The 14,467-nt window shown below is 23.4% G+C and overlaps 7 protein-coding genes across 7 annotated transcripts, besides 23 other annotated features; 4 read left to right on the top strand and 3 right to left on the bottom strand.

Moving 5' to 3' along the window:
• On the bottom strand, positions 1-1,859 carry EDI_290630 (uncharacterized protein; the record flags this gene model as incomplete). Its single annotated transcript, XM_001737971.1, has 2 exons — positions 1-1,450; positions 1,501-1,859. Coding segments are annotated over 2 exons (1,809 nt in total), but the record flags the coding sequence as incomplete, so codon positions are not given.
• Positions 1,860-2,007: 148 nt separating this feature from the next.
• Positions 2,008-2,421, top strand: EDI_290620 (uncharacterized protein; the record flags this gene model as incomplete). The annotated part of the gene is made up of 1 exon (XM_001737970.1): positions 2,008-2,421. The coding sequence occupies one exon, from the start codon at positions 2,008-2,010 to the stop codon at positions 2,419-2,421; it is 414 nt and encodes a 137-aa protein (XP_001738022.1).
• Positions 2,119-2,312: a microsatellite.
• Positions 2,266-2,318: a microsatellite.
• A 399-nt stretch (positions 2,422-2,820) lies between the features above and the next one.
• Positions 2,821-2,870: a sequence feature (AT_rich).
• Positions 2,871-3,002: 132 nt separating this feature from the next.
• Positions 3,003-3,110: a sequence feature (AT_rich).
• Positions 3,111-3,182: 72 nt separating this feature from the next.
• Positions 3,183-3,223: a sequence feature (AT_rich).
• Positions 3,224-3,290: 67 nt separating this feature from the next.
• Positions 3,291-3,456: a sequence feature (AT_rich).
• An 8-nt stretch (positions 3,457-3,464) lies between these two features.
• Positions 3,465-4,388, top strand: EDI_290610 (uncharacterized protein; the record flags this gene model as incomplete). Its single annotated transcript, XM_001737969.1, has 1 exon — positions 3,465-4,388. The coding sequence occupies one exon, from the start codon at positions 3,465-3,467 to the stop codon at positions 4,386-4,388; it is 924 nt and encodes a 307-aa protein (XP_001738021.1).
• Positions 4,389-4,393: 5 nt separating this feature from the next.
• EDI_290600 (uncharacterized protein) lies at positions 4,394-5,452 on the bottom strand (the record flags this gene model as incomplete). Its single annotated transcript, XM_001737968.1, has 1 exon — positions 4,394-5,452. One exon carries the CDS (start codon positions 5,450-5,452, stop codon positions 4,394-4,396), a length of 1,059 nt encoding a protein of 352 aa, XP_001738020.1.
• Positions 4,819-4,839: a sequence feature (AT_rich).
• A 109-nt stretch (positions 5,453-5,561) lies between the features above and the next one.
• Positions 5,562-5,608: a sequence feature (AT_rich).
• A 409-nt stretch (positions 5,609-6,017) lies between these two features.
• EDI_290590 (uncharacterized protein) lies at positions 6,018-6,608 on the top strand (the record flags this gene model as incomplete). The annotated part of the gene is made up of 1 exon (XM_001737967.1): positions 6,018-6,608. The coding sequence occupies one exon, from the start codon at positions 6,018-6,020 to the stop codon at positions 6,606-6,608; it is 591 nt and encodes a 196-aa protein (XP_001738019.1).
• Positions 6,609-6,734: 126 nt separating this feature from the next.
• Positions 6,735-6,831: a sequence feature (AT_rich).
• Positions 6,832-6,836: 5 nt separating this feature from the next.
• EDI_290580 (uncharacterized protein) lies at positions 6,837-10,460 on the top strand (the record flags this gene model as incomplete). The annotated part of the gene is made up of 2 exons (XM_001737966.1): positions 6,837-10,271; positions 10,332-10,460. 2 exons carry the CDS (start codon positions 6,837-6,839, stop codon positions 10,458-10,460), a joined length of 3,564 nt encoding a protein of 1,187 aa, XP_001738018.1.
• Positions 10,461-10,579: 119 nt separating this feature from the next.
• On the bottom strand, positions 10,580-13,291 carry EDI_290570 (DNA mismatch repair protein mutS, putative; the record flags this gene model as incomplete). Its single annotated transcript, XM_001737965.1, has 1 exon — positions 10,580-13,291. One exon carries the CDS (start codon positions 13,289-13,291, stop codon positions 10,580-10,582), a length of 2,712 nt encoding a protein of 903 aa, XP_001738017.1.
• Positions 11,089-11,182: a microsatellite.
• Positions 11,735-11,843: a sequence feature (AT_rich).
• Positions 11,848-12,017: a microsatellite.
• Positions 12,062-12,128: a sequence feature (AT_rich).
• Positions 12,323-12,350: a sequence feature (AT_rich).
• Positions 12,437-12,470: a sequence feature (AT_rich).
• Positions 12,534-12,577: a microsatellite.
• Positions 12,850-12,967: a microsatellite.
• Positions 13,292-13,298: 7 nt separating the features above from the next.
• Positions 13,299-13,417: a microsatellite.
• Positions 13,418-13,484: 67 nt separating this feature from the next.
• Positions 13,485-13,506: a sequence feature (AT_rich).
• Positions 13,507-14,109: a repeat region.
• A 30-nt stretch (positions 14,110-14,139) lies between these two features.
• Positions 14,140-14,182: a sequence feature (AT_rich).
• Positions 14,183-14,259: a microsatellite.
• A 31-nt stretch (positions 14,260-14,290) lies between these two features.
• Positions 14,291-14,407: a microsatellite.
• Between the last annotated feature and the right edge of the window lie 60 nt (positions 14,408-14,467).

The following is a 14,467-nucleotide window of genomic DNA, read 5'->3' as shown; positions in this document are numbered from 1 at the left end:
TCCACAGTACTGTAGTCGTTCACGTTTACTATATAATTTTTCCATTATTATTGATGATGACTCTAGATATCCAATAATTATTTCAAGACAAAGTAAAGGATTATGTTGTTTGATATAACTAATAAGATCTCTTCTTTTAACAGAACCTCTTTCTGCTATTTCATCATAAAGAATTTGACATTTCTTAAGAAAGTTAAGAAAAATCTTTAATGAAGAAAAACAGATAAAAGAATGTTCGATACAATGTAAGAAAGGTGTTGTAATTTGAGAAGTAAATGGAAGTGTTTTAGATGTCAAAGGAATGAATCTATTAAATTCAGTTTGTGTTATAAAAGCATCAATTTGAAATTCATCATTTTCAAAGAATAATTCAACACAATATTCTAATATTGAAGCTAATGTGTCATCTGTAAAGATTGGATTATAATAATTAAAGCAAGAAAAACAACAGAAACATAATGAGCATGTAATTAAGTTGTCTTTTAATAATGGAAAATATTCTAAAAGTAATTGATTTGCATTTATTTGAAGACAAGGAAAACTTGATGAAAGATTTACTAATAGAATAAGATCGTAATAAAGAACTTCTTTAATTGAATAAATCAAAGAAAATGTATCTGGATGAAAAGAACATAATATTGGAATAATGTCAAAAAGAATTGGTATAAGTTTATCAGAATGAAGAAAGTCAGGAGATAATGGATGAGTCAAATTAAGAAGATTTGATAAAACAATTTTTAATGAATGAAGAGAATTTAATGGATTTGAACGAAGTTCATTTGAAAGAAATTGAATGATATTTAACATTTGAGAAATGCTTAATGGAAGTTGGTTATCTGCTTTAATTAATACATAGTGATTTGTTTTTGGAGTAATATATAATGATTCAATTTTAGAGATAATAAAAGAAAGATCTATGTGATAAACAATATTATCATATTGATATTCATTTGACTGTTCTCCTTCAAAGAAGAAGGAAAGAAAGTGTTGTTGGTCTAAAGTTAATTGTTGAGATAGTCTATAATGGTTTAGAACATCAAGGAATTGTTGTTTCATTTTACTTTCTGAAAGAAGAAGCAAAGACTGAATAACTCCAGGAAGTAGTTTTGAAGAAGAAAGATATAATTTTAATAATACAATAACATAATCATATACAATATTATCTGAAAGAAGTCCCAACCCAATCATTCTTTCAATTAAAAACGATGTAAATGAATATGTTTGTTCAGTTGGTGAATTATGAAGTTCTTTAAGAAGAGAAGATAAAACTGGAGTTAAATCTTCATCTGGAAGTGATTTAATTTCTAAATAAAATTGTAACAATGCACGATTTTTCATCTCCAATGATTGTTTAAAAAGAGGTGTTAAGTTGATAGTATCTTTAAGGTATGATTTAAATGGATACTCTGTACTAATATACTCAGTTAACACTATTAATGAAAATTCGTCTCTAGTAATTAGTAATAAAACGTATTTCAATATAAAAGTTTCTAAACAAACAAATGGGGTAATATATCGAGTAAGAATTGAGTAAATATTTTATATGTTCCTTTAGATAAATAAGTAAATAATAGTAATATGATATTACAATCAATCAATTGTTGTTTTGTTTTAACCAATTGTAAATATTGTGAATAACTAAACATTTCAATTGAACCTCCAAAATCGTTTTCAAAACAAGTAATATGACGACTCATATTTGGAACACGAGCAGATCTTCTTTTTTTAGTATGAAATAAAACACTACTATCTTCACTTATTTCTCTAATTATTGGTTTATCTCCAATAAAAGAACTCTCTGAATCACCTGAGTTATAGCCAAAGAAAACTTGAGAATACGACTCATCAAAATGTGACATTTCAAAGACTTCTTTGTTCTTCTAATAAAATTTTGTTTTTCTTGTTTTTGAGATTTTGGTTTTTAGTTTTTCTAATTTAAAATAATGGTAATCACGAATTAATTTTCTTATTAAATCTCATCTTATTTTCTTGTTCAAACCAAACAGAATGAATAAGTTCATTAAATCAAGTATGACAGAAGAACAATTACAAAAATGGATTGAAGAAAGGAAAAAAAGGTTTCCAACAAAGGCTAAAAGAGAGAAATGTCTTTTTGAGGAAAAAAAAAAAACAGATGAGATTGAAAAAAAAAAAATTGATGAAAGTAAACCCAAAAAGAATGAAGAAGAAAGTGATAGTCCCATTGAAATTAAAGGAAAATTAGAAGATGATGTTGGAAAAGAAATTAAAGAAATTAAAATACTTAAAGAAAAAGAAGAAGAAAGTAAGAATGAAAAAAATAAGAAAAGAAATCAAGACATCACTCAACTTATGATGGACCAAATGCAAAAACAAGTTCAAGAAGTTGAATACGATATTTTATTAGAGGCAATAGATTTTTTAATTCCAATTTTTCAATAAACCAAAAATTTACTTTTATAATTGAATGTTTGACTAAACTTTTTATTATATTTTTCATCAATTTATAATTTGTGGTCTTATACAAAATATCATTGAAAAGTTATTTAAAAAATACCAAAAATACTACTTTGAATGAATTTATTTATTATCCCTTTTTTATAAATAACATTTATTTTTGTGTACAAAACAAACCAAAATCTTTTCTTATGATGTATTACTTAAAGACTTTATCAAACTAACCTTATGTTAACTACCTTATCTGAAAAAGAAATCAATTTTATATAAATAAAATCAGAATTATTGGTTGATTTAGTATAGAGAATATTTTTGTTATATAGATAGTAAAAAGAAAGTTATACAAAGAAGAAATTAAATAATTTCTAATTGAACAAGAAAAAGAATATAAAAGATATAAAACTAATTCTAAAATTTGTAAATATTATATAAAAGGAGTTTAGTGAATTAGAAACACATTAAAAATGTTAATGTAATTAGAACAGATTATGTATTTTTGTGTAAATTTCAATAGTATTATTAAAAGATAAATGTCTTAAAAAAATAATGATTATATAGTGTGATGGAATAATATTTAAACTATTATTAAAAAGTATTAAAAAAGAAAGAAAGTCTATTATGATTAAGAAAGTTTTATTATTTATTAAGAAAGAATTATAATTAAATTAATAATAGAATACAAATCATAATTCGAATATAGTTATTTTTAAATATTGTATAAACATCATTCATAACAACATACCACCAATTTTATATTCTTATTTTTTTCTTATAAAATATTAATAAAGAGAATTGAAGTACATAAATAGAAGAACTATAACTATGAGAATAGAGAATAAAAAGGAAGTTAATTGATATTAATTCTTATTTAAGTAAAATGATTTATCATTAAAAGTTATATTAAAAAATAGTTTTATTTTTTTTTATAAATTAATTTTACAATAAAAACATCATTTTTTTGTTTATTTTATTGTTTATTAACAAATTAAAAGAAGAACTAAAAAAAATTGATAATTATTTGTTATTCTATGAATCAAGACTCTTTTATAGTTACTTCAGAAGGTAATTCAATTGTATGTAATATTAACGTACCAGATGACGTTTTTGTAATGGGGGAATCATGGGTTGGTGTATATGTAGTTAATAGAGAAAAAAATGAACATTACCATAAAAGTCAATACGTTACATCAGCAACATCAATTATTAAATTTAATACATTAAGAGATGGTATGTATGATGTAAGATATTTCAAAGAGGGTTATGAAAAATGTTTTAATAAACCTGTTTCAATTGGACAATTAGTTACTCCAAAATATACAATTAGTGACATAAATTCAAATGAATATAAACTCCATTTAATATTTAATCGAGAACACTTACTTCCTGGAGATTGGTTTGGATTATTTAAAAAAAGTTCAATGAGTCAAAAAAGTCCAATCTTTCAAATACGCGTTGATCCAAAACAAAATGAATATGATATTGATCTTCTTTCATTTAATTTGGAACCTTATTATTATTGTTTTGAAGATGGAATTTTAACAACCAAACAAGAAAGATTTGAAATTAGATATTATCGTTCAGGATGTACTTGTTATAATGAAAGAGTAGTACATATTGGATTAGGGCTAAATGCAATTTCAGTGAATTTATATAGTTTTGTTCCTTCAGGTATTTGTCCTCTTAATGAAATAGAATTAAGTGCATTATTAACGAATGTTCATAATATAAATAATTCTATTAACCTTATTTATTGCTCAAATGTTAAAAAGTTTGAAATTCAAGTATATAATGAAAATGTATTAATTCAAACTTATACAGACTCAAATTTACGTCGATCTGCTGAAATAACTATTAATTTACCTCCAATACCAATTGGATCTGTTATTGAAATTCGATTAGTTTGTTTAGCAACAAAACATATCCTTGCAAAAACTGAATATGAAATGAAGTAATTGAATTATTCTGCATCACTTGTTTCTGATAATGCATTTGGAGAAGTAGATCTTTCATCTAAAATTTTAGGAGTTTGAATAGAAGTATTTGACTCTGATCTCCTTAATTCTTTAACACTTTCATCAACTCTTTTTGAGTATTTTTTAATAAATACTTCAAAATAAAAATTAGCTCCATTTGAAATAGCCCAAGTAACACAGAAAAGAATCCATAATAATTCTAAGTATTGATAATGATAATAAATGAAAGTAGGAAGAATAGTTATTATAGTGTAAATAAATTGAACAGTTATTAATATTACCAATGGTCTATCTTTAAAACCTTTCTTTAATAAATAAAGATAAACTGGATGAGGATGTTCTTGACTTAACCAAATAAGTGATGTAATATAATGATTCTTTTTAATAGTTTCTTTTTTAAATCCTTCTGTAATAATTAAATAAATAATTTGCCATAAAATATAAAGGAAAGATGGAATAATTAAACCATTCATTATTGTTAATTGTGGTACTGTAGTTAATACATACCATCTAATACAATAAATTACTAGTCCTGGAAATAGATGAATATAAACACTTGTTAAACGATCTAAGTCATGAAATACTAATGAATTTCTCCACATTGGAATTGCTGTTAACAAAGGACCATGAGAAAATACAAAAGCTATTTGGAATAATGGTGAAATGTATTCAGTATTTAAAGAAAAAATACAAAGTAGAGTTATAATTTGACAGAAATAACAAAAGTCAATCATAAAATATTGCCATCCATTCTTTTTGTAAATAAAATAACGAGCTCCTAATAATGGAAAAATTAAAATAACATAATAATATGGCATAAATTGGGGAAGTGCTGACAATATATGTTGAGTAAGTAATAATGTTAATACACCACAAACAAATGAAACTTTATCTAATGTCTTTAAAAATGGTTCTGATTCCATTAATTTATTTAATTTGTTTTGGTATTTGTCAATAAAAGATAGCCCATGTTTATCCATTAAACGAGAAATGTATTGACGTTGGAATTCTCTTTGATATTTCTCTTCAGAAGAAGTAGACATTGAACCGTTTAAACTATTTTATTTTTTTTAAGTTCCTTAGTTAATATTGGGATACAAAAAACAAAAAAAGTTATTAAAAAAACAATCGACAAAAATGAAATATACTTTCTATTTTTTTTTCAATAAATTTAAGTTATATATAACATAAAATTATTTGTTTAGGGTTGAAAAGAGGTTCACAGAATATCTTCAATGAGAAAGTTCTTTTTTCTGAAATGAGTTGTAAAAATAAAAGAGGAATCGAAACTAATTGTTTAACTAAAGAAAGAAACGAAGAAAAATAGTAAGATTAATGATTGAAATTGTGGAATCATTTGTTTGTAGATAAGGAGATAAGAACAAAGGAAACTTGAGTGAATGGAATTCGAGTCATTTCTCTATTTTCCAAAACATGAATAACGAGAAAGATAGTTCCAAAAATAAATACAGCCAAGAAAGAGTTTAAAACTATTCAAAATGAAAAAGTGAATTCCAATGAAAAAGCTGTTCATACTTGAAGAACTGAAAGTAACGGATGAAAGTATTTAGAGATTGTTGTAAAGATTAGAACTATTTTCACTTTTAGATGGACAGCACAGAGAAACCAGTAAGAAATACTAGAAGACGAAGAGAGAAAATTGAAAAACCAGAAAAGGATTATGAAATGCTGCAACAATCATTACTTATTGCGTTAGCGTCACCATACTGCGAAATTAGTTTGTCCAAGCCACTTACAAAAACAAAAACAATACCACCAATCTTTAAGATTCAGAACATAAAATTTGAAAAAGAAGAGATGGATTTTGGGAACGTTGTTGAAGAAAAAACTAAACAAATTGTTTCAAATGAGGTAAGTCATGGAATCGATGAAAATAAAGCAAAACGCCATAGTGAGATAAATAGAATTAGTATTGCAGTAAATATGTTATTTGATATTTGTCTTGAACTTGGATATTTCTTCACTTTAAAAAAATCTAGGAAAATGTCTTCTACAATACGAATCGATCGTATTGAACAAGTCTATTTTAATGGTTCATTAATTCTATCTAAAAATCAAGTAAAAGAATCAAGTTTTAAAGCAAATAATATTTTGAATACTCTCTTTGATACTAAAGAAACTATTGTTATACCTCAAAATTGTTATGAGTTAAAAGAAGTAATTCCTTCTTTACCATAACTTCTCGATTTCAAATTTATGTAAACTTAATAATAAATCCGTTTAATTGATATTATTCTTTCTTATCTCTTCTATTTCCTTTTTCTAATACTTTTTTTAATTTCCATAATTGATGTTTTTTATCCCATTTTTTTATTAACAAAAAAAAATAAATTTTTTATATTAAAAAACAAAAAATTAAACCTCAAAATTTGAAAAATTAATAAATAAACTTAAAATAAATCATTTATGTCATCTCTTTCAACTACACAAACATCTTTTGTCAAAATAAAACCAGTTGATCCCAAATACCTCAAATACTCAATCCCATCTGACTTACCATATTATCCATTTGGTAAAGATCTTAAAGCATTACCAATTTCTGTTTTTAACTTACCTTTTAGTAAACATTCCGAAATTCCTGAGTTTGAATGTTATGGAGGAAAATATGATAAATTTACTCTTGAAGAAATAACAAAAAGAGTTCCTATCCCTATATCAAAGATTGTTAAATGTCAGCTATGTGACTTTAATGACATTGATAGTATTTGTAATGGTCTTATAAAAGAAAATATTAATTCATTAGAATACTTGCATCGAACAAATCAATTAGATTCATCGATTAAATTCGCTTCAATTAATAAAGAACTTGTACTCCAAATTTTACAGTTTTATCGAAATGAGTTAGAAGTTATTATTACACCATCTCTTTCTGGGGCTATTCGTATGTTAGCAGAAGAAAAAGGAGATGATTTATATATATTTTTTGAAGAACTTGATGTTTATAATATTTATGCTATCTTTGTTATATTATGGAACCAAGAGACTTCAAAAAAAATTACTAAACTTTGTATAGAAAAATCTTTTGGTGTACAAATTTTAGATTATTATAAGAAAACGTCAGATGAAAAAACTAAATCTATTTGTCTTCAAACACTTCTTTTAGTATTATTTAGAACAGATAACCCTTGTGGAATAACAAAAGACATGAGCATTCAATTTATTGCATCATTAATCCAACAAACAGTATCTTTACCAAAACTTCTTTGTAATTTTTCTTATTGTATTGTTTATTTATTAACATCCTTTTATCCTGTTCTTCTTAGTATCTTTGAATGTACACAGTTTGATACTATTGTTTCTATTGTATCGTTTTGTCCTACTGCTTTATGTGTTTTAAAAAAAATAAAGAAATCTTGTTATAAAATACATAATATTGTTGATCCAACTCCCGGTTTTAGAATATTACTTGGGCATTATTTTAAACATACAACTCAATTATATTTAATAAAAGATCAAGTACTTGATTTAGTTAATAACATTTGTTCATATTCTCCATATCCCTATAATTATGAATCTGAAATATTATATGGAATGTGTTATTTATTACATGGATTAATTAAAACGCAATGGAGTGAAGTTGAAAATAAACAAGATATATTTGAGAGTATACTTAAATTTGTTATTCCACAAATTAATAGGTCCTGTGATTCATCATATTGTGACCAAACAAAAGGAACTTTTTGTTCTAAATCAAGAAGATTATTATTTAAATGTCTTTTGATGATTATTAGTCAAAGTGAAGATTTAACAGAGTACCAAATTACTAAAAAGTTTTTAACAAACATTTATAATAATGAAGACTCATTAGCAATTGAAAATAATCACCCACAATTGAGTTGTTATTATGAAAAAGGATATTCTAATGTATATGAATGTTTAATTCATTCAAAATATATTCAGAATATTATTTTTAAAGGAGGTATTGATAAAACTAATTTAGGAAAGATAACTAAATATTTATATGGGTATAATACTACTGTTTTAATTAACGATACAATGAAATTAAATGTTAATGAAATTCTTGATTCTGTAATTCAAAATATTGATAGTACAGATATTTGTTTAGTAAATGACAATTCTTTTGTAGATAGTACTATATATGAAACAAATAAACCTGTTGTTATTTTATGTTTAAACATATTTAAAGAAGGTCAGATTATTACCACAAATAAATCTTTCCGTGTTGTTTTTGAAAATAGTGATAGAGAAGTGTATCGTCTTGTTAGTGGAATTTTCATTAAAGAGTTTCATGAGAAAAATGAATGTATCATTTTGAAAAAAATTAATGAAGAACAGTTTAAATTAAATTCAAAACCAGTTAATAGAAGTAAAACGGTATTAGGACTCAAAGAATTATTAATAATGAGTGAAGGCAATAATATTCTAGGGAACGAAAGAGAAGCTTTAATTCCTGTTATATTGGTTTATGAAAAAGATAATTGGGATCATGGTGAAATGCCAGGAATTGAACAAGTACTTAATGAAAGTGTTTGTATTCGTGATATTAAAGGATTAAAATATTCTACATGGCTAATATCAGATTTAAATACAGCACTTTTTGATATTGAGTTAGAAATCTGGAAACGAACAAAATCCATTTTGTCATTCAAATCTCCCTTAAAATTAAGGAAGTTACTTCTTTCATTACCTGAAGAATATCAAAAAAGTATTATATTTCATATTTTTTGTACAATTAGTAATTTCATTTATAAATCTTCTAAACCAAATGTTTCTAGTCATATCAAAAAATTAACGTATTTATTTATCCAACTCATTGATAGTGATGAAAAATTTCTTAGACTAACACTAAGTGAATATAACAAATTAAGCAATTTCAAAGAACTCACTTATTCTGAGAATTCGTACTTCTTTCAATCATTTTTAATTACTCTTTATGTTAAATTGTCATATTATACATCTTCATATTCTGAGCAATGTTATCTCCAATTCTTAAATTCTTTGCAAATGATTAATAAATTTGATATTAATTACCAAACAGCAAGTGCCTTTAATACGATTATATCTGGATTAGTTTTATCTAATCCAGAATATTATCCCTTCTTCTTGAAGACAAATTTCATTTCCTTTTTGTTTGAAATTCTCCCATTTAAACCACCACTCACATACGAGAAAATTAATGTAACTTCGGTGTTACATTTATGGCTAATGGTTTCAATCCCTAAATTGGATACAAATAAATCTTTTAAAAGTCAAATCTGTAATGGAAATTATAAAGAAGAGTTAGTCTCTTTATTTATTAAAAAGTACGAAACATTCGTTCTATATTCTGTTGATCTCAAATTAGTAATTGCTTTGACTATTTATTTATGTAAAAACAATCAAACAAATACTGAAAATGTTCTAAAGACTATCTTAGATAATATAAGTTTCAATGAGTATAATTCTTGGAGCATAGTTCTTGAAGAGTTTTTAGAATGTGATGATAAATTAAAAGAATTTAAGATAAATGCTTTTATAGAAAATCCTTCTCTCTTCAAGTTCAGAATCGATTCTAATACAAGAAAACTCACAAAGGTTTGCTCTTATTTAGTAAGACTTATCCAAAGGTATAACAACAAAATTAAAAAGAATGAAAACTTTGCACGAGTATTAAATGATATGAAACAGGCAATAGAAGATAAACTTAAAATGAATAATAGCGTTAATAAGTTATTGGACCTTTCATTAAAAGAGTTACTTCAAATGAAAAATAACCATCAACTAAGTCAAATTACTAGTCCTTTATTATTTTCAATTTACATTGATGTTCTAACTCTTATTGATACCGAAATTAAGAATGGAAATTGTCATTTCATTTTGAAAGACTATGGCATGAATAAAGTTTGTTTAAATAAATTATATCTCATTTTATTGTTTATCTCATTTCACTCACTTTATTAGATTCAATTAGTTTATATGAAAGCACTTATAAAACACTGCCAAAAGGAACTTGATTATAGGAACAGGCCTCCCCCACCCAATCTTCAACAACCTACTCATCCACTTGAACCTATTCCTTTTCTGATGTAGGTCTGTAGTATAACTCTAAGCCACCAAACTATTCATTAACTTCTTCATCAGATTCAACAGTCAATTGACTTTTTCTTTCATATCATTTTTAAAACATAAGGAATAAAGAGAAATAAGAATTAAAGGGGTTTAAGTTTTAAAGAAGAGAGATGAGAAGAGATAAGAGAGATAGAATTTAATAAAAGGGAAAGATCGCCATTGTCTACGTCAAAGTTAGAGAAATTAGAAAGAAGGGAATTGTAATAAGAGTCCAAGTTTAGATTTGAGGATAAAGGAAGGATAGGAGAGGAAGTGGATAAAGAATTAGCGATTTGAGAAGCACGAGAGATGAGAGAAGAAGGGAGATGAGCCAAACGAGCGGAGTGGATTGCATAAGAGGAGTCAGATATACCATTAACAAGACGATATAAAAAAGTGATAGAGTTATTGGAGTGATTAAGAAGAACATCCATTTTAAGAGGAACACATTTAGATAAGTCAATATAATGAAAAATTGAAAAGAAATGAGTTGAAATGATTGTTTTTGGAGCATTAGAAGCTAAAGATTGAAGATAAAGAATAGTAGAAATGAATAAAGCTAAACCATCAGAAGGATGAGTTCCTTTACCGAATTCATCAATAAGTAATAAAGAATCGGAAGAAAGAGTATTAAGAGAAGAACTAAGAAGAGAACAATCAAAAGTAAAAGAAGATAAAGAAGAAAGAGAAGAATCAGAAGAAGAGAATTTAGTAAAAATATGAGTAAAAAGAGGGATTTGAGCATTATCAGCACAAACACCAGAACCAATTAAAGCCATAATAACATTAAGTCCAACTTGTTTTAAATAAATAGTTTTACCACTAGAATTTGGACCAGTAATTATTTGAATAGGAATAGAAAGAATTTTAGTAGAATTAGGAATAGAAGAAGAAGTTAATAATTCAAGAATTGGATTTCTAGCATTAGATAAAATTAAAGGATCAGAAGAATTAACAATAGAAGGTAAATTCCAATTAAATAACATATTACAAACAACAAAATTAAGTAAAACATCAAATTCCGATAAAATATTATAAATAGTATAAGAATGAAATAAATAAGGAATAAGAGAAATAGATAAATTATCTAAAAGAAAAGTTTTAAAATCAAGAATTTTTTGATTAATATCACCAATAGAATTATCAAGTTCAATACAATGAATATCTTTATAATAATAAAAATCATTAGATTTAAAGATTAAATTCCAATTTGAATCAAAAGAATTATAAAATAAAGGAATTTCAATTAAAAAACCTAATTTATTAAAGAAACAATATTTTAAATGATATTTAGAATTATAATCAATAAGAATATGATTAATTTGATTAAATTGAAGAATTAAATTATCATAATTATTATTAAAACCTGAATTAATAAATAATTGATTTTGAAATAAATAATTAATATTAAAAATTTCATCTAAATAATTTTTAATTGTATTAATTAATTGAAAAATATTTTCAAATTGAATAATAATTCTATGTTTAAATGAATAATTATTAAGTATTTTAATTATTTGATAAATAGAATATATAATTTTATAAAATTTAATCCAATCATTATCTTTCATTTGAAAGATTTGAATTTTATTACTTAAATTTAAAAATTCATTAGTTTTTTTAAGATATTTTCTTATTATATCAATAATTCCTTTATATTCTTCTTTTCCAATTTCTTTTTGAAATTCTTGTCTTTCTTTAATAATATATTTATCAATTTCTATTCTTAATATCCATTCTTTTAATAATTTACTTCCTCCTTTAGTCATACATTTATTTAAACATCCATATAAACTTATTCCTTCTTTTCCTCCTCCTTTACTATGAATATCTGGATGTTCTTCTTTTTTAAAAATATTTAATGATTTAAATGTATATTCATCAATATAAACTATTTTATCCCATTCTATTCTTTTAATTTCTTTAATTAAATATTTTCCTTTTTCTGTTTCTTCTTGATTTTTAATATATTCATAATAATATTTTAATAATCCTCCAATTGCTTTTGTTAATTCATTATTTTTTTCAATTGGAATATATCTTGAAATTAAAATATTTATTCTTTCTTTATTTTCTTTTCTTTTATTATTTTCTTCTTTAATTATTTCAATATATTTTTTACATGTTTCAATACTAAAATCTTGACTTGGTCTAATTATAATTTTCTTTTCTTTTCTTTCTAATTCTTTAATATTTTCTTCTCCAATATGATTATGTGTAATAATAATATTTCCTTCTGTTTGATAAATATATCTATCTATTTTTGATTTTTCCTTTTTTTTAATATTTACTTTTGATATTTCTAATTTCCCTTCTTCAATATCAATTGTTGCAATTCCTAATTCATTTCCTTTAATACTAATTGATGTAATTTTATTATTATTATCTTCTTCTTCTTTATTATTTTCTTTTCTTTTTTCAATATTTTTTTCAATTTCTTCTAATTCTTTTTCTTGTTTTCTTTTTCTTTTATCATCATCTTCTTTTCTCGGTATAATTTCTTCTATTGAAAAATTAAGTTGTGAATTTGATTTGTTATCACATAGAACTTGTGCTGAATTAACCAATGTTTGATTCGTATGTGTTGAGTTTGAAAGAAGTTTAGAAAGAAGAGGTGTTTTTTGAAGAAAACTAGGTGAACTTCCTGTTGTTTTTAATGGATTTGTAAATCTTTCATTCTTCTTTGATGATGTGGTTGAAGAAAATAAATTAGAAGATGGTAGTTCAGAACTAAGTAAATTAGGTGATGAACGAGATTGAATACATGAAGAATTCTCATCAGATAAAGGAGATAAATCATATTCATCAGTCATATTCTTTATAAGAAAAAATAAACAAATAAATGTTTAAATAGAGAAAGGAGATTGAAAGATTGAAATAAGATAAAATGAGAAGAAGAAAAAGAGAATAAAAACTAAAATAAGAAAAAAATAAATTAATTAAATATTGATAACATTTTATTCTTTATTATTCTTTTATTTGAATATCTTATTTCTATTTCATCAGAAAATAATAATTTAAATTAAATAAAAATATCAATTAATAGATATATCTACAATGTGATTTTTATAATTATTAACAAATAATTATTTCATTAATTTCATCATATTCTACTTCTATATTAGAGTTTATTTTTTAAATAAGAATTAAAATATTCATTTTCTAATATATTTTAAGAAATGAATATAAAGAAAACTAAATATTTTATAATAATAATAATAATAATAATTGGTTGTGATATATTATTGAAGTTTATTTGTAATTTTATTTATTCAATATTCTTACTAACTCTTTATGTATCAATTTATTGATAATATTACAGGAAATATTTTTATATTAATTCTCTATTTAATCTTATTTTTTCATATAATTCTTTGTATTTATTTTATAATATTTTAATTCTATATTTTCTATCTTGATATATGGCATCATCAACAAGTACTATTTCTCATCTTTCATATTTTGATAATATTTATTTTATTTTCTAACATTAAAAGAATAATCAATAAGTAAAAAACATTAAAGAAAGATATAACCATTTTATTATTAATACAATTATGAATTAAAACCAAATGTAATAAATTCATTTAAATATGTAAGTAATATACTTCTATATATTTGTTTAGATATAGATAAATGAAATAATGTTACCAGATAAAAGAATTTTATAACATTTATTTTCTTTTTTTTTATAACAAAAAATATTTCAATTTTATTTTGTTATTGTATTTCTATATTTATATTATTAATAACATTTTTTTAATTTTAATTTTTGTTTTTAATAAAAATAACAAATTCTATAATATAGTAAATATTTTACTATTCTTTTTTTTTCTTTGTATTATCTTACATTTATATCTATATCACTTATTGTTCATTTTATCTCTATTTTATTTATTTAAATATTATTTTTATATAATTTTAATTTAATAAATAAATTATTTGTGTTGAAATTAATATATAATAATGAACTGATACATTTTTTAAAC

Source organism: Entamoeba dispar, genomic scaffold (genome assembly GCF_000209125.1).
Source record: "Entamoeba dispar SAW760 scf_1105229460989 genomic scaffold, whole genome shotgun sequence".
Lineage (NCBI taxonomy): Eukaryota > Evosea > Mastigamoebida > Endamoebidae > Entamoeba > Entamoeba dispar.
The sequence above is the reverse complement of the archived record's forward strand: the minus strand, read 5'-3'. Positions and strand labels throughout refer to the sequence as shown.